The sequence below is a fragment of the Lytechinus pictus genome, chromosome 10 (assembly GCF_037042905.1).
Source record: "Lytechinus pictus isolate F3 Inbred chromosome 10, Lp3.0, whole genome shotgun sequence".
In the NCBI taxonomy this organism is placed as follows: domain Eukaryota; kingdom Metazoa; phylum Echinodermata; class Echinoidea; order Temnopleuroida; family Toxopneustidae; genus Lytechinus; species Lytechinus pictus.
The window spans coordinates 29445788-29465896 of record NC_087254.1 but is presented as its reverse complement, the minus strand read 5'-3'; the positions used below and the strand labels follow the sequence as shown (position 1 = coordinate 29465896).

Sequence of the window (20109 nt, the reverse complement as noted above, 5' to 3'; positions counted from 1 at the left end):
TTGAAAATAAATTCTAATTATATGTGATAGATTTTTCCATATGATATTATATTCAGCAAATAACACATTTCATTGTTTCCATTCGTTTTATTACTTTGTCTCCTATAATTTCTTTTATTTCCCCTTGGGTGTGGAATTTAAGCGAAATTTTGAAATGTCATAACTTTTTTTAATTTTACATCCGACTTTGATGAAATATTTGATTTTTTTATTATTTTTTATTCAAATCAACTTTTGTGGGGGTGATCGACTTTCTGAAAAACTGCTGCTTACTAGGCGATATAATACTTGAAATGATGCTGAAGACAAAATGTAAAAAGTCATTGCAAACATATAAATCTAAATACCGTTATCCGCCTATTAGGGCACTTTGTCCCGCGTCCGACCCCTGCCCGTACGTATAACCATGTACCCCCCTCCCATCATTACGTTCCTTATGCTGCAGTCACATTTCCCCTACGGCGGCCGTTCGGCGAGTCGAAAACAGCCGTTTTATTCATTATTAACCAAACCACCAATATTCCGTATTAGCTGGTTAGGCCTACAAAAAAATATGAAAAGTAAAACGGCTGTTTTTGACGTAACGTAAGGCAACCGTAGGAGAAATGTGACTGCGCCATAATATATTGCGGAATAAATATATTCATGATGGATGCATATTCTTCTTTTCCTTTATTTATTCTTTTTTTTGGGGGGAGGGCTTACATGCGTACATGCGTACATGTAGCCCTCCGCCCCTCCCCATGGCCGCGAGTGGTGGATTTTTATGAAAATAAAACAAAAAATATTTAAGAAAAGGGTCATGGGAAGAATGGGGGGGGGGGGTGTCATAGAGAAATAACGCGCATTATTTTTGCATAGGCCTACTATACTCCATACTTTTTTCTGTATTAACTTCTTATTTCTTTCAGTGAATTGGACAATGAATGGACTGATTTATGAATTTATTATGTTTGGGATATGTTTATTAATTTCTTTTTTACTGGTTCCTTGATGTATCATTTTTGAAGTTATGAAATTTATGAAGCCAGTTTTCACTGGAAGAAGCAATACAAAAATATTGCACGCTTCGGTAATCGTACATAATTCTACATGCACGCGGTCAGCAGTACGGTACCGTACGCGTACTAACAGCATATTTACCCGCACTGCACTGCAGTCCACTAGTTTTGACAACGTGTCACTCGTCGCTATCGGCTGCTCCTGTTTGTGTGTTTTCGTTTGTTAATCTCTTGTCGTTTTACATTAAAGTTAGAGGTAATAGTTCAATATGTCACGCGATACATCTAAAATAATTCTTTTTGATGTCGATGGGACCCTTACTGCTGCTAGAAAAGTAAGTAATATAAGAAACATTTTCCCTTAACTTTCGATTTAAAATGGGAGCCTGGTCCCATATATCGACAATGATGTAATGGTTAATCGGTGGGATGTTCCATCCATTTTGCGCGAGCGATCGGAACATGGCCGTGTCTCTCGCCCCAAACTTCGGGACCGGGCACTGCACGTATGCACCTGGCATGTCGTTTGCATTGGCGCAATTCGCGCAATTAGGAAGGATATGAAAGTGATTTTAGTCTAGTGATTTCATGAAACTGATGTAGCTGTGCAGTGGATGCTTTCTGAGCTGAGGTATGGATAAATTGACAAAAGTTAATCCCAGACCCAAATTCCCACTTCTCACAATCTCAGAAATAAATCTGCTGTCATGTCACACTCACTGTCGCAGTGTCGGGCATCATGTATGACTATGACTGACAATGACATGTTGTTGTTGTTGTTATTTTAAATAGGCAAACTAGTCAGTTTTGACTATTGTTGCCTTGTAAATTTGCTTTCCCTTTTTTTTCAAAAAGAATAATTTCTTTGTTCAAATTGTTGATTTGAATCGATAGAGAAAAATCAAACAAGCACAACACTGAAGACTTCATCAAAATCGGATGTAAAATAAATTACTGAGTTGTGTTTTGTGTGTATGTGTATTGGCGGGGCGGGCAAGCTGGGATCTTTCTGGGGAATTTCACAGGGTAAAATGAGAAACTTACAAGTTACAGTGTAACTCTAAGTACATATAACTCATTAACTGTAGGTATGTGCGAATACGGGCGCATCGCGAGCGCTGGTTTTGGCTGCATGGTTTTCGCGCGGGTTTCGCTGCAAGTGGCATCGCCTCTGTCTGGGAGGCTCATCGAAAATGGGGTTTCATGCGCATGCGCACATAGTTGATGCAATCTCGTGCCTTGATACAGACAGTTGAAAATGTGCTCTTTCTGTACATATAAGTTTCAATGTGGATACTCGCCTGTGAAGTGTGGATATCGGAGCTTGAAAGTTCATCAAATTTTTGGATGCGCAAATGATCGAAATTTTTTAATGGTAAGTAGAACTACGATTCAATTATGTATCTGAATTGTTATAGAATATATTCAAATCAACAAAAAAATTAAAATTAAAAGATTCTATCGTTGAGCTGTCCAGATATAAGAGAAGCGAGCTACCCTTGTCACAGCCGGTCTCTCGGCAGTCGAGCTGCCCGATGCGGTGGGCTCCCGTCCGTCTTTCGGCAGTCGAGCTACCGGTACCCGATGCGGAGGGCCTGGTGACGGGAGCGGTCGATAGTGAGTCGTTCATGCTGGATTGAACTGGATCTAAATTGTTTACTTGATAATATTGTGCCTTTTTCTGAAAATGTCTGTCATTATACTGTAGATTGTTATTCTGATATTGATTTAAATATATACATTTTGTCACAAAAACATTCTTTCCTCCTAAGGTTATAGAGTCAACATGTTTTACTTTGATTGTTCAATCATGTTTTATCATTTGGAAACTGGATTCTTTTGGAAGTGGAATATTAATGTTGACTTATTAAATTAAAATGCAAAATCTATAGTGTTTCTTTTTTTTCTTTTGTAGAAAAAAAATATATTTTGAAACTTTTCAATCATGTTTCATTATTTTGAGACTGAATTTGCTTTTGAAAGGGGAATATCATAAATGTTGACTTTTTAATTAAAATGCAAAAATTGTTAATTTTTCAGTTTCTTTTTTTATATATTTTTTAAAGTTTCTTTTTAAAATTATTGTATTGTTTATTTTTTCATTTTTTGGGGGTCATATTTCATTATTTGGAGACTGGATTTGCTTTTGAAAGGAGAATATCTTAAATGTTGATTTTTTTTATTAAAATGCACGAACTAGATGTTGTTTATTTTTTTGTTGTAATTTTTTTCACTCTTGTAAGAAAATATATGAAAACTCAGAGGAAAGAATATTTCATTTCCAGATGGGTCTAAGTCATGTATTTATGTTTTCTTCATTATTAATTTTACTATTTATTTTTTTATTCACTTTTCTTTTTTTAGGGGCGCAGGTGGGGGTTGTGTTTTGAATTGGAAAATGGGGATGGGATTGGTACAAGTTTTTGTGTCACTTTTGTTTCTCTTGTTTTTAGTGCTTGTTTTGAGCTTTGATGTCTGTTTTGTTGTTGTTTAGAGCTTTGTGATATATTTTTCCTGGTTGTTTTTTTTTTGTTTTGAAAGAAATAGACCACTCTTTTCCTTTTCTTTTGGCTTCAACTAATAATTTGAATTTATTTATTTTTCTTTAAAAAGAGAGCTCAAACAGGGCCTTAGTAATACAATGTATGTATACAAATATAAGACATTGACAACTGATAGAATATATTAAAACTTAATTTTCGTCCTTCTTGATACTTGAAATAAATTGCATACAATTCTACATACATATTTTACACTCAGCTGCTCATTCCTTCTAAAAAAATGTAATCACATGTCCATTGTCTCTCAAATCAAAAGCTACATATTTTACATGTATAACAAATTGTTGAAACAATAGAATACATAAGGAATTGGTGAAACAATCAAAATCATCAGAAAAAAGCACACATATTTTTATTTGGTCATACAAAGTACAAAAGAAAATGTTTTATAGGTAAAAAAGGACCCCCGTACATACACATATACAAAATTACAATACTAAGTTGAAAAAGAGCTTGTAATTTATATCAGAAAAACAAAGAAATACATTAGAAATTACAAAAACAATACTTTAGACAAATTCATTTAGGAAATTATCTACATGATGCTGTCTTGATGCCAACTAAATTATATGAATTATCTATCATAATCACCTTCATTTGGCAAAAAAAGAGGCGAGTAATTGTGATTTTGTGTTATTTGCATAATTAATTAGAATTAATTAGAAGAAATTATTTTACACATAATAAGAAAAATTACAAGATGAATTGATACACATCAATTGAGCATTCTCTCGCCTTTCCATTGATACCTAAATTACTTCATAGGACTCAAAAACAAAGAAGTTAGAACCTGTTGAAGACTTGGGTTCAAAATGGTCACAAAATGGTCACAAAAATGGGTTCTGTACTCCATTGACTTTACATTAAGACAATGACCACAAATTTGGATGAATATGCGCAACTTAAACTGGAATAACTTTCTAATTTCTTGATGAAAATTAAAGTTCTTGGTATCATTTTAAAGGTCTTTTTAAGAGCTTTCAAGTGATACCAAATTTATTCATATTTGATGATTTTCATTTTTTTTGTCACATACCTATTATAAACTGTCATGACTGTTAAGTGAAAAATAAGCGAAACTTTAAAATGTCATAACTTTCTTATTTTACATCCGATTTTGATGAAGTCTTCAGTGTTATGCTTGTTTGATTTTTCTCTATCGATTCAAATCAACAATTTTCTGGGGTGGACTTGACCTTTAAATCTGTTAAGAGTAATATAATATGTGTTTAAAATTAGTATCAGTTTATGCGTCATGTCATCTAGGAATTATAAAACAGATCCGACTATGATTGATTAATGAAGAAAGGGGAGGTGGAGAGAAGATAAAGTAATTTCTTTTAAATCTTATTAAAACTGATAACTTAAATGAGTGTAATATGAAATAGATCTCTATTACATTTGATTCAAATCTTCACAAAGAATTCCATATGACCTATACCTATTTTCATAAAACTTTCATCAGCAATCAATGCAGTGGCATACAGATGGGGGGCTTTGGGGTTCTTGCCCCCACTCCTCAATTTTTCACAACCAAGAAAAGAAAAGAGAAGGGGAAAGAAAACAAGAAAGGGAAGGAAGAAATATATCATTTTTTAATATTATGTCAAAATCTATTTTAAAATTTGATTTTTGAAATAAAAATTTCAACATTTTTAGCCCTCTCAAAGCTTTTGGCATATTATGCCATTGAATCAATGTGTGTAGCATTTAAATGACCAGTCTCGCAGTTGGAGATCATTTCTGCGGACAATGCTCTTTGAGTTTGAATATCAAATATTTCATCATCTAATTAAGAATGTTCAAGATCAAATCCAATGAAACTTTATATAACTCACATGATGAAGTCAAGGTCAAGAGCCATTTGAGGTAAACAACTTCACTGGAGACTTTGAACTTAGTCTGCTATAGCAACTTTCAAAAGTTCATTTATCATATTCTATTTAATATTCCAATAAGCTTGTAATAATATAAGAGTATCCAATACTTGACTACCATATTACCAACAATCCTGCTAGTTAGATATTCAGATCACTGGGTCAAGGTCAAAGGTAATTTTTGCATCAGTGTGTTCAGATGTAAATTGACAAATAATCATAATTTTAAAAATCATTAATTTTCATACCCCATGGTCATGGAGTAGACATTGATTTTTCTCAATGGATCGTGTGTTATTTTGTATACATTTGATTCTGTGACTTAGTTTTTTTTTCTTGGAGCAGTGTGGCTGCATTTCCGCTGATATTGATGGCTTGATCTAGACCTAGTAAATTGTAATTTAAGAAAGATTTGAAAATGAACTGTTATTGTTAAGTTGGTACATTCACTGATGTCAATGCCCGGGGGGGGGGGGGCACTCACATATTGGTAGTAATGTTATGTTATGACCAATATATCAATACTTAATCAATACTTCTACAGGAAGTATAACAGGAAATCATGTTTACCGATTCCAACTTTCTTAAGAAAGTATTACTCATTCTTCTTCCAGCTAAACTTCTGACGCAAAAACATTTTATGGGTTTCTTATTCACAACATTTCATGTTCTCCGTAAAAGGTCAACTCCCCCAATTCAGAGTAAAGTTATGACTACAGATTGTTTTGGTCAAGCCTCCAAGGTTGACCAACACCTGTTTGGTTGTAAAGAGTATTGAGCAGACCAATATAAAAGGGATTCACTTCTGAACCCAAATCAGAAGAATCGAGATTGCTGAATAGAGATTACAGATTAGTTTTACAGAATAGAGATTGGAGTTTAGAGCTACAGAAAAGTATACTACATCAGTTTGCAGCATTTATATTATCTTCATCTTCAGAGTATAGTCACCATCAGACTTACTCATGTATTTGTCATTATAATCAAGTAATCATCTTTAATATATGAACTGTACATCCTGCATCCATTCGTCTCATTTAAGTCTGGTTGAAAGTAAAGCGCAATATCGATCCAGCGACAACACAACAGTACGGGGACGTGCCGCTTTGATGGCCCCCTTTTTCAGACCTAATTTTCAATTCTCTAGATACTCCGAATGACAAAAGTGCAGTTCAGAAGCCGCCCTGCCTCGCTCGCAAGACCCCCGTTACGATACATCTCTCAGTTCCCCAGCCATGCCAAAATTGTCAAGCGCGAGCACCGTATATGAGAGACGCATGTACGACTTCGCAACTCCCTACATAATCATATAACTAGTAGCCGCTCCATGCATGGCTAACGCATTCACAGCGCTATGATGCACCGTACCTACAGTGCCGCGATCCCGTTCCGTAGACCCTGTTTTTCACACCGTGCAGGGATATTGAGTTCCCAAGACCCCATTCTTTACCCGTTTAATCAGTACCTAATTGCCTTAGACCCCCATTTTAGAGTTTCATGAGGCACACCCCCCATAAAAAAATAATTTGAGTGCCTCCCCCCCCCCCCCCCCCCCGGTGTCAATGGCGCTCACGCTAGCAATGCTGTCTGTAATAGGGTCAGGAAATAGTATATAAATGTCCGAAATTTTAAAATAAATCCCCAGAAAAGGTGATACTATGTGAAATATTATTCTAACGACTCCACTCTAAATTCCACACTAATCGAATGAACAACTTCAACCCTGGGATTAACGCTATAACCTACCCTAAACCTAATATAAAACCCGATTGCAACCCTAACCCTATATATCTTAAACGAAATGAAGCCCGGAGCAATTGTGGCAGGTGCAAATGCCATGTCACCTATTCTCACATGTATTATATTTCAATCAATACGTAAAATTGCTAAATTTTCTGTGTACCCACCCCAGAAGGTTTGGTCGCTGCATTCCCTTCTTATAACAGCTACTTTCTCTTTTTTGGAGAGGGAGTTTGAGAGAGAGATTTCTGTCTCATGCCAGATAGAGATTGTGGCTTAATATACAGATTTATATCAAATGTGTAAAAGTCTCCATTTCATTATTTATTTTGGCCTTTCTTTATGACATTGCAACTTTTTTTAAACCATTTTATTACTGTGTCCCCTTTTGCAAGTTTTATATTATTGCCTATTTTTTATTTGCTTTTGAAATGTAAATTCATGTAATTCAGCCTTTTGTTGCTTATTTGATTTAAACCCACTAATACATTTTCATTGTGAAAACTGAAAATCCCAAGCTATTGATATTTATATCATTAAGTAGATTTACAGGAGGTCATTCACTGCATTGTTTGTAATAATGGAAATCCTAATTCTTGGCAAGAATGAGGATTTGCTTATAAATGGATATCATCAATTACATGCTGTAATGATCAAGGATTTTTTTTTCTCTATGATCTCTATGATCACAAGTTATGAAAGAGCTCAATATCTTCTGACAAAAGAGCAAGCAGAGACAATAAAAAGCAAAAAATAGAAATTAAGACAAACTTTAACAAAATACATCAATGCAAATATCAAGTCATGTTAAAGACCTTTTTCATTTCATGGGAATATTGATGCAACATAGTGACAGTAGTATCCCAAACCTATAAAGATACAAGTAACTCTGCCTATGCAGAAATCTGTTTGATTTAGGAGGAATTCTACTTAAGGTATATAACACATGTTTTAATATTCTGGTCTAAAAAAGTGCCTTGACTTAGGCGTTATTCAACTTGTGGAACGTTGATTAAAGGTCACCGAACACCTTACGACTGGTCTGTGAATCAATTTGGAATGAAATGTTTGTAAAATTTGATGGGAACATTGAGATATGGAATGCCTAATACAGTTTAAAGGTCTAAATCATTATACAAATATATGTTCAAATCTGTGACTATGCTTCCATCCTTATGAGAATAAAAGCGAATTGAAAATCTTGTCGGAATTATGTCATAACAATTGTTCGATTGGCTACGATTTGAAACTAATTTGGCCTTTACCAAAAAAAAGCCTTTCTTATAAAATGAGGAGAAGGGATATACATGTATGTGGAAGTTTGAATCAATATCCAATATAATTTTGGAACAGTACGTCGCCTGTGTTTATTTATGTTTCCTCATAGCATCATATACCAGTAAAGATGTCATGACTCCCCACTTTATCTTCTTCAATCTAGGTTATCGAACCTGATATGGTTACCTTTTTGGAGAATTTGATGCATAAATACCCAGTTGGTCTCGTTGGAGGATCAGATCTGGCCAAGATTGAAGAACAGATGGGTGGTAGAGATAGACTCAACATGTTTGATTTCGTCTTCGCAGAGAATGGGCTCGTTGCATTAGCAAATGGAGAGATCATTGCTAAAGAGGTATTTATAGAGGATTGTAATGTAGAATTGCAACTTTGCTCGGGTCATGCGTTGTTGAGATACTTGCTTAAAATAAGTCTGCATTGTGGCATTTGAATTTAAAACTCATTATGAAGATTGATGAGATACTTTTTATGATTAACCCTATCCCTTTCATCGTGTCATGAAAATCAGGAGCCCTTTGTAACAGGGAAAATGCTGACTTTAATAAATGATGTATATAGTTGACTCCTTTCTTGTAACAGTGAAGCAGGTGCTAATGAAATGGGATATTCAATTATTCATCAAATATTACCCTAGTAGTGCACAGCTTATTCACTGATTGGTAAAACTAGATCCATGCTATTGGCTTTCAGTAAACATCACACAAATTGGAAATAGGACTATTGATTGATTGAAAGAATATCTGATTCAGAAAGGGGTGCCAATTTCAATTTGGCAATGCAGAACATTGTTACAGGATATTTTGTGCCAATTTTATCTCTTGTCCTGGCTTTATTGATGGCATTGTGATTTGTGAAGCACGAATGCAATTTTCAATCAATACGTTCTTCCTGGTGAAATAGTTCACTTTTTTATTTACTCCATTTACTTTATAATTCAGTCTTTAAAGGACAAGTCCTCCCCAACAAAATAAAGGAGAAAAATCCAACAAGCAAAACACTGAGAATTTTATCAAAATCAGATGTAAAATAAGAAAGTTATGACAGTTTAAAGTTTTGCTTAATTTCACAAAACAGTTATATGCACATCCTGGTCGGTATGCAAATTGGCAGACTGATGATGTCACCCACTCACTATTTCTTTTGTATTTTATTATATGAAATATTCTAATATTCTCCTCCTTGTCAAGTGAAACAAAGTTTTATTTCTCCGTGAACATGTGGAATTACCATTATTTTAACAGTTTATGATTAAGTTAAGTTGGTCCTTATTGTCAAATCTGTAAAAATTGAAATATTGTATTATTCAAACAATAAAAAACAAAAGAAATAGTGAGTGATGGACATCATCGACTCTTTCATTTGCATATCGCTGAGTTGTGCATTTAACTGTTTTGTGAAAAATAAGCGAAACTTGAAAATGTCATAACTTTCTTATTTTACATCCGATTTCGATGAAATTTGCAGCGTTATGTTTGTTTGATTTTTTTCTATCGATTCTAATCAACAATTATCTGGGGTGGACTTGACCTTTAAACAAGAGCTTACAGATGAAAGGGATGGTCCGGGCTGAAAGTATGTATAGCTTAATAGAGTAGAATTCACTGAGCAAAATGCCGAAAATTTCATCAAAATCGGATAACAAATAACAAAGTTATCGAATTTTAAAAGTTTAGCAATATTTTGTGAAAACAGTCGTCATGAATATTCATTAGGTGGGCTGATGATGTCACATCTCCACTTGTTTTGTATTTTATTATATGAAATTAGGTTTATTCAAATATTTTCCTCCAAGAACTAGAAAAATTGGATTGACAACTGATTTAGTGCATTAGATATTTATTGCTGCAACTTATTTCATTATAACTAGGGAGACATATTATTCACACAAGTATGAAATAATGAAAAAAATATGATTTTATGTAATAACATAAGGAAACGGAAAGTGGAGATGTGACATCATCAGCCCACCTAATGAATATTCATGACGACTGTTTTCACAAAATATTGCTAAACTTAAAAGTAAACTTCAATAACTTTATTATTTGTTATCCGATTTTGATGAAATTTTCGGCATTTTGCTCAGTGAATTCTACTCTATGTATTAAGATATAAATATTTTTAGACCGGACCATCCCTTTAATATCATATTCAGACATTGTGTTGGTTGTGTTGGTAAACCTCGATCAATTCATAGTCTTTACAATGATCAAATTTGACCTAGACAGTGTATTCAGTATGCGATTGCCAACATTGTCACTAATAATTTTACATGAATAAGGTAACTTGAAAGCCATGAAACTTGATTCATGATGCCAACCATTTTAATTGGAACTTTTTAATCTACACTTATGATTAATTATATACATCCAAATGAGTGAATTGATTTGGGAATATAATATTTCTCTGTCAACAAAACTCTCCATGTTTAGGGCATGTGTAGAAAGTATCCTTTTGTATGGTTCTGAAATATGGACAATCAAGAAGTAAGATAGACTAGATGGCACATACTCAATTATCAATGAGGGTACAAAGTATTAGTTTGAGAGACCATAAAACAAAAGATGAAATTTATGGAGATCTTCCACCTACATGTATCTCCACCACGGTAATTAAATGTAGTACTTATGAGATTTGCTGGTAATTGTTTCCGTAGTGACAAAGAAGTTATTTCTGATGTACTTTTGTTGAGCCTCCCTCAGAAAACCATAAAACCATTGTTGATTACGTACTGTATGTAGGGATACAAATAATTCTTTACATGATTTACCAACTCTCATGTCAGATCACAAAGTCTAGCGTACCATTGTTGATTCATTCTCGGATGTAGAAATTAACTGACCAGAACCAAATTCATCATTATATCTTTTTGATCTTGCTTTTTCTTTGTTTTTTTTAAATCAAGTTTTCAGTATCTTTCTCTGATAAGTTAGTTATGCTTAGTATTTCCTTTTTTGAAATCAGATATTTTGCAATAATATTTTCTACATTTTGAGATTTATATTACACAAATAATGATTATTGCATTAAATGAGACTGATAATACACTACTTTTAATATTCATTATTATTTACTTGCACACAAAATTTCCCCAATTTGTCAGTGTGTGTATATAAGGTACATTTATATGATTATTTTGAATGGAATCAATTTGTAATTTACTTTTGGTAATATGTTAATTCATTAAAAAAAAGATATTTGAATTATTTTATCATTCAAAAGTAATATGATGATTCAATTGCACCCCAAAGCTCTAATTATTCATATTTACAAATCAATGTTCCTTTTTATCCTTCAGAGTATCCAAAAGTTTATGGGAGAGGATAAAATACAAGAATTAATCAACTTCAGTCTTGGATACCTCTCTGGTGTAAAACTACCACGCAAACGGTATGTGCAAATTTTGAATATTTTCATAATTTCTAATACCAGTGTAGGATGCATTTATTAATTTGATAAGTATGAATTGATTTCAGTGTTCACACTAAAGCTGAAATAATGATTTCTAAATTACTTAAGAAGAATATGCTATGGTACATCCCATTCATGAACATTACTTTGTAACCTGAATATTTAAATGGCAGATTTATTTTCATAAATTTCATGACAAAGCATCTGCAAAATGTATGTTTTTTAAGTATACAGCAATTCAATGTGAAATGTTACCATGTCTGAAACAAAATTTTTACTCCAAACATCAGTCATCATGGTATTGAGAGAAACTTTTCTTCACCGGCACCAAGTTGATTTAGAGTTCAATTCTTTTTTTACATATTTGCTATTTCAGAGGTACATTCATTGAATTCAGGAATGGCATGCTTAACATCTGTCCGATTGGGAGGAGCTGTACTTATGAAGAGAGGGGAGAATTCAGCGAGTTTGACAAGGTAAGATTTCAAATAAAGGAAATGACTAAATTTGAATTATGAAAAATGGTAGACTTGGAAAAAAATAAAAATTTTCCCTGAATTTGCACATTGGCAAATATATATTTTAGACAGTTTTTCATGCTGCATGCAAATGATTAAAGGAAGCAAATTCAAAATCCCAGCTGAAATCTTATATTTGTCCTAGCCCCAAAGTTTGCCTGACACTGCAGGTGTTTGGAACCATTGTCAATTTCAGATTGACAAATTATTTGTTATGGGAACCCTGTTTTAATAGTTTGGTTAGTATTTGATGGGGGTTGGGGGTATTTGAATTTGCCTTCCATCATAACTTTGAAAGTTTATGGATCTGGATTTTGAAACTTGGACATAGGAGTTATCAAGTATCATTGAACATCTTTTGTGAGTTTCAGGTCACATAACCAAGGTCAAAGGTTCTTTAGGGTCAATGAACTTAGACTAGGTTGGGGAATAAAAACAAAATTTTAACGAAGGTTAAGTTTTTTAAATGTTATTACTTTGAAAGTACATGTACATATGAAATCATTTAGTTAATGAAACTTGGACAAGAGAGTAAGTAGTCAAGCATCAGTGAACATCCTGTGTGAGTTTCAGGTCACATGACCAAGGTCAATGAACTTTTGCCATTTTGGGGGTATTTGTTTAATTGCCATCATAACTTTGAAGGTTTATGGATCTAGTTAATGAAACTTGAACATATGGGTAATCAAGTATCACTGATCATCTTGCACAAGTCTTCGGTCACAAGATCAAGGTCAAATGCCATTTAGGGTCAATGAACAAAGTATTTTATCATCATATGAATGGTGTTTCTGTAGTCGTTTTCAAAGTCAGCACTGCTGCTATAATGCAGACGAGACTGCCAGAGGCGCTCCACTTGTTTATCTTTCAATTATAATGTATATGGTTGCCTTGAAGCTCTGGGGCATTTAACACTAAGTTTAGCCATCGATAGTGCGGTTGATTGAGATGTTTGATTGCACATGATGATCAATGTTATTATTTAAATGTAAATAATAATATCACCCTCTGTTCAAATGGAAAGCTCTGTGTTACAGGGCCCAGGTGGGTGTTTCTTAAAGCTGTCGATAAGATACGACTGGTGACGCCTTCTTATGCTAAATGATACATCCCTATGTCATTAAATTTAGGACATAAGAACATGTTCCAGTCGTACATAAAGTTGTGCGTAAGTTTACGAGTAGCTTTATGAAACACCCACCAGATTTGTTATAAATTGATGTTAGACAATATGTGATGATCTCTCAAATTGTTTTTAATGTCTTTTTAGCAACATGGGATAAGGACAACAATGGTTGATGCACTTCGCAAAGAGTTCACCAAGGATGGTCTTGTGTTCTCTATAGGTGAGTCTATGTGATTTTGCCATTATTATTATTGATTCTCCTTTTATGGTAAAATACCAAAAGGTGGTTTCACAAAGCTGTTTGTAAAGAAATGTATGTATTACCAAATATAGAACATTTTTTGCTAGGAGGGAGGGGCAGGACACGTAAACTTTTTTGAAAAAACTCGAAAGCAAGGGAGCAAAGCGACCAAGCTTGTAATTAGGGTGCTTTTGAACATTGTAAAGTAAAATACTTATGGTGAACTAAAAAAATGTAAGTTTTCAAAATTTATGGGGGGGGGGGGGGGAACTGGCCCCTCCCCCCTGCTCCATGTACGTACGGCCATGTGAACGTATGACATTACAGGTGACTAGAACATGTTCTTGGGTGATGAATTAGATCCTCAATCACTTAAATTCCTATTGGCTAAAGATGATCTCTGTCAACCAAAATTATAAATTGTAAATGAGCATTTCCATGCAAAGTGTTTTATTTGTCAGAGTTTGATAAAGATCAAAGAACAAGTCTACCCCAACAAAAAGTTGGTTTGAATAAAAAGAGAAAAATCCAACAAACACTGAAAATTTCATCAAAATCGGATGTAGAATAAGAATTTTTGCTTAATTTCACAAAATAGTTTTTTTTTGCACATCCTGGTCAGTATTCAAATGAGGGAGCTGATGACATCACCCACTCACTATTTCTTTTGAATTTTATTATATGAAATAAGAAAAATTATAACTTTCTCCTCATTGTCCTGTGAAACAGAGTCTTCTTTCTCCCTAAACATGTGGAATTACCATTGTTTAAAATTTTATGGTTCAGTCAAGTTGGTCCTTATCGTCAAACCTGTAAAAATTGAAATATTGTATAATTCAAACAATAAAAACCAAAAGAAATAGCGAGTGAGAGACATCATTGATTCTCTCATTTGCATTTGAGTAAATTTTGCACTAACTATTTTGTGAAAAATTAGCAAAACTAAAATGTCATAACTTTATTATTTTACATCCGATTTTGATGAAAGTTTTGGCATTATGCTTGTCTGATTTTTCTTTATTGATTAAAATCAATATTTTTCTGAGGTGGACTTGATCTTTAAAGGAAGTTAACAGCCACACTTTGTCGAAACGTCATGGAAAAGGAAACCTCATGAGAACTTTTGCCAGGTCTATAAAACTGTCCATCTCACAGTAGTGATATAAAAACCATCACCACCACCAACCATTTCTTCTGCTGAGCTATTCTATTTTATTTTAGGGGGAGGAAAGCTCCGCAATATTACCCCTATTTTAATCAGGCTATTTCAGATCAGGTTTGGGAGATCTGAAGGGGGAGGCCAAACTGACTTTGCCTGCTGATTGCGCAATTGTTGGAAAATATTGCACGCTAGTAGAGGCGGATGAAAGCTACAAGACTGTATAGTAACATTTTTAAAATTAGATTTTAATCATAATATTTTGTAAGTAGTTAATTATGCAAGTAGGTGTGTATGAATATTTTTTTTTTGCTTTTCACTCATTTGTTAATTTTCACATTATGACATCCTGAATACAGATTTGTATGTTACATGTATATTTCGATTTCATATATTTATCATTTATATCAGCTTGGTATTTCCTTTTTTTAAAAATCTGTACATATGTGTATATTTTTTAATGGAAATCCGGTACACTGTAAATAAATGAAAGAAATGAATTTAAGAAATTACCACAGCACAAAACACTTGTTATTTACATGTCCCAAGTTGTGGGATTGATACTGAATTAGTCCATCAAAATATAACCTAGGTAAGTTGCTTTATCATGTACATGTATAGTACCCTCACCTATCCAGTTTAGTCTATCTTTGATATTGAGCTAACCCTGACTTTGTATCAAAGTGCAGTCATGTGAGACAAACTATGACAATGAAATAACACTGCAGTAACACCACCACACCCTTTTTTTACTACCCTATCAATAGGAGTGTCCATTGTCCTCTAGCAATGCTTGTTTTGTTGGAATCTTTTGTAATTCAACTGTTTGTGTGCTGAACTGATTTGTGAGATTTACACATGAAGGGTCTTTGTAAAGATAGAGGGGAAGTTTCACTGATTTCTTCACAGCAGTTCATACAGTTCTATTAATGCACTAATGCATGCCTGTGGATGTGCTTCACCCATGTTTGCTTCATTAATATAAAGAATTAATGTTTGTCCACACATTCAAAATAAAACTGTATTCCCATGATTTCTAATGAACTGCAGTAAAAAACAGAATACTGTTTCAGAATTTGTGTTTTTCATGTACAAACTCAGTGGAAGATGAAATTCATAAATGGGTGATTATTTTATTTTTTAAAATTGGTCTGCTTAACTGATTTAGTGTTCATTTGTTGAATGGTCGGTAATGATTTTTCTTTGGAAAAAAGCAGAAGATAAAAAAAAAAAATACAAATAAGTATAAAGGAGATAACCCCCTCCCTGTCCTCATTATTCTGAAATAGCCAAGTCCTGTTTAGGGTTAAGAAACTTGCTTGTGTGTGTGAGTGATTAAGTATTTCCTGACTTGTATGAATCAGATATGATTATTTACGTCAGCTAGGGTCCGACCATTGACATCACCATCCAGAAGACATGATCAGGGCTCGAACCTTGAACCTCTGCATCAATTTGTAACTTCCCCACATAAATCGAGTTTGGATTCAGGTCACCATCAGAAAATCGGGACCAGGGCTCGAACCTCTAAGCTCTGTATCAATTTGTAACTTCCCCATGTAGCTTGGATTACAGGTGCACGCCACGACACCCAATTAAGGACACTCTTTAATAGTCTCTTCTCCATTACCTTATTTTCTCTCTGTATTTGTATATTATCATAGGAGGGCAGATCAGCATAGATGCATTCCCAACAGGATGGGACAAGACTTACTGTCTTAGATTTGTGGAAAAGGACTTCAAAGAAATCTACTTCTTTGGTGACAAGACATACAAGGTGAGTTTAAAAATGTTGTAATTACTTCATGAAATATCAATATGTATCTCAGGGGAGTGCTTCATGGAAGGACTCGTCAGACTGGATGTTTTATCCAACAAATGTTTGGATATTGTATGTTCTGTCCAATGTTTATCATAGGAACCGTGCCTCTCAGCAAATCAAAATCAAGGAAAGTTGTCAGATCTGACAACTTGTCAGACAGAATATGATAAGACGCTCTCCTGGGCTAGGGCTGTTCGTATGTATTTGAATTATATGGTTGAATTGCCATGGACACCCACAGGCTTGGGGAGTTTCGCATAACTAATATAAAAGAATGGTATGCTATTTTGATTACCTATTCATGATTACTAGATTGAAACTGATGCAATAATTACAAAGTGAATCGGTTATATTACTTTCATTTATGTGAGATTGAAATGCGAAAATAATATTATTATTATTAAAATAACATTATTGAAACATTAACAAAGTTAATGAGCTAGATTAGTTTTTGTAATTTGTATGTTTTGTAAGTTGATATTTGTACGCAGTGCAACATGTGGGGGTGATATGCTTCCGAGCAACAGCTATTTATTATGCTTTTATCACCCCTGACCAGCATGTAGCTCTGCTCCATTCTGTATTGTTTGTTTTTACCATGTATAATGTCATCTGTGGTTGTATCATGATTTGGTCAAATAGATAGTTATAATAATGATAAGTTTTAGACAGAGTTTCACCCCGGGTGTTGGGTAGAAATGAACAGTTTGGTAACATGAGTTGAATACAAGATAATCTTGCACATGTACAAGGAGGATGTCTTGAAACCCACATTTAATCACTTTCTTAAATCAATGTTCATTTGCTATCAAAAAATGGAAATGAGCTTTAAAAAAATCAAATGAATACATGTATTGCTATACCAATGACCTGATGATGTATCCATTACAGAGACACGCAATACTCACATCTTGTCTCTCTCTTTTCTTCTGTTCTTATTCTCTCATTCTTTGCATCTTTTTGCTCATCTTTAGGGTGGCAATGACCATGAGATCTTCGAAGACTCAAGAACAAAAGGCTTTACTGTGGTGAGTCCTGAGGACACCAAGAAACAAGTATGCCAACTCTTTGGTATAGAATGAAGTCTTCACTTGTAAATCACATAAGTTTGTATACCTGAGAATGTAATATTTATTTTTACAAAATTTACAGTGTCTAAACAGTTAGTGAACCCCACCAGAAAATGAACATAAATGTTTAAGTTCTGCCATGTTATAGATATTTTAATTGTAAAGTCAGGTAATGAAGTTTGTTTCTCTGGGCTCGCCTAAACATTGTCGTTTTGTTCTTGCATTAAATACTCAGCATGAAGGAATGCATTTTGTGGTGGGGTTCACTAACATTCTAGCACCACTGTATGTGCTAATTCGATGTACATTCCGTTTTATTCTGCGATACATTCAGTTTTTAATACGATGCAGCAGGGAGGAGGTGAAGTTAATAGTAATGTTGGTTGTGTCATACATTTGTTCATTTCAAAATTATTTTTGTAGTAAATCCATTGGCAATTTACAGGGGCACCTCTCCAATTTTCAAATGCTATTTGAAAAAAAAACTAGTAAAATTGACCTGGAACCCACTGTAAATTTACTCCCCAGAATGCAAAATAAAATATGTTGTTAATTAATTAAAATATGTTAATTAAAGGAAGAATGAATATTGAATTGGATTTATGTATAAAGTTAGGACAATTAGATTGGTAAAAGATATACAGCTGGTATTCTTAATTTAAAAATGGAAAAACTGTACCTCTTTATATAATCATAGACTGATCATCATTATTGAGAAACCTACCTACCTGTATGTTTATGTTTATTCATTCCCAACGAATGGTCCTCATCATTAAATAAGGACCAGTAATCCTGATGATTTTTGAAATTTGTAAAAATCTATCTAAATCTATTACATTTTATGTGATTTGCAAGTTTGGATATAATTTTAAATAGTTTGGGGAGATTTATTTTATCTGGGCCCCCCCCCCCCCTCATTAAGTATTCATTGAAATCTGAAAATAATTTCTACATGTTTTAATTTTTCTATATTTCTGTATCAAGTGCCTTATAATTTCTTGCTTGACTCTTGAATATGTATTTGAATCGTGTGTGTAATGTTCATGATTTTATATGATAAATTTTATCACTTTCAGAGTTTCAGTTCAAATAATTGGTGGAATTAAGATCATTTTAGATTATATTTTAATACATCCTGCAGCATTTAGTTATTTCCAAATATAATTGGAAAAAAACTGAAAGTTTTAGTTTATAGTTGCAATAATATCATACAAAGAAACCTTTGAAATTTGAGACCACGTTATTGTCAGTGTTTTCTATTGTGAACAGAATCTGTTGTATAGTGAATATACATGTATGCGATATTGGTAAAGGTCTTTCTTGGAGGAGTACTTTAATTTCAAAGTGGGTTATTGTTGAAAAGTTTCTGTATATTTAAGATAGATATAATTCAAATAATTATTGATGTTGATGTAAATATTATTTACATGCCTAAAATATGTTGGAAACCATTATCTATGGTATGTTACATGCCACTTATGTGAAATGAACATGTCAGGTTTTTTTGATAAGTTTTTACATAGTGAAGAAACGTTTGGTAATGTAAGTGTAATATATACGTAGGATGTACAAATTTATGTCTGCTGCATCTATACTAGAATACTGTCAATGCATATTAAAACTTTAATAACTCCCTTTTCATTGGGCTGAAATTTTCAGGTTACAAAATTGATTTATGTTTTAGTACCATGTAGATGTATTTTAACAGTTATTTATGATCATATTTTTTCCTAAGTTTATAAGTGGTATATGAGTTTCAGAAAACAAAAAAAATATTGATTTTTAGCCATGTTTTTTTTTTTACAACAACGAAAACAAAAATGCCAAGTCCTTCCTGTTTGTTCCCATGGAACAATGTGACTTAAAAAAATAATCACTTTTGAATGATTGTTTTATAATGATTTTGAAATTATATGACATGTTTATGGCTTGTTGAAGTAAACATAATGCATGTATCTAATGTAAAAAAAATAAATAAAGGATCATATAAATGAGTACAAATGAATTATCTCTGTTTATGCATTATTATTCAATTTATTTTTTTGAAATAATAAACAGGAGGGATTTTTGGCATGGCAACTGCTTCAATACTGATGATTATGTGTGAATGTACCAACAACGGATTTGTGAGAAATAAAATATGTGATTTGGGAGTAAAAACAAGAGCCTAGCCCTAGGAAAATGTATAATGATCATCTTATACTTTTATTGGATCTTGCTTTACATGCTAGTCCATTTACTTAACCTCTTTCTTTTATGATAACAATAAAACTTATCAATTGATTCA

The 20109-nt window shown here is 33.3% G+C and overlaps 1 protein-coding gene across 1 annotated transcript; it reads left to right on the top strand.

The window, feature by feature from the left end:
- Nucleotides 1-829: 829 nt before the first annotated feature.
- On the top strand, nt 830-20109 carry LOC129270079 (uncharacterized). The gene is made up of 7 exons (XM_064105763.1): nt 830-1336; nt 8621-8812; nt 11774-11865; nt 12263-12362; nt 13675-13750; nt 16595-16707; nt 17727-20109. Exons 1-7 carry the CDS (start codon nt 1271-1273, stop codon nt 17832-17834), a joined length of 747 nt encoding a protein of 248 aa, XP_063961833.1. The 5' UTR covers nt 830-1270; the 3' UTR covers nt 17835-20109.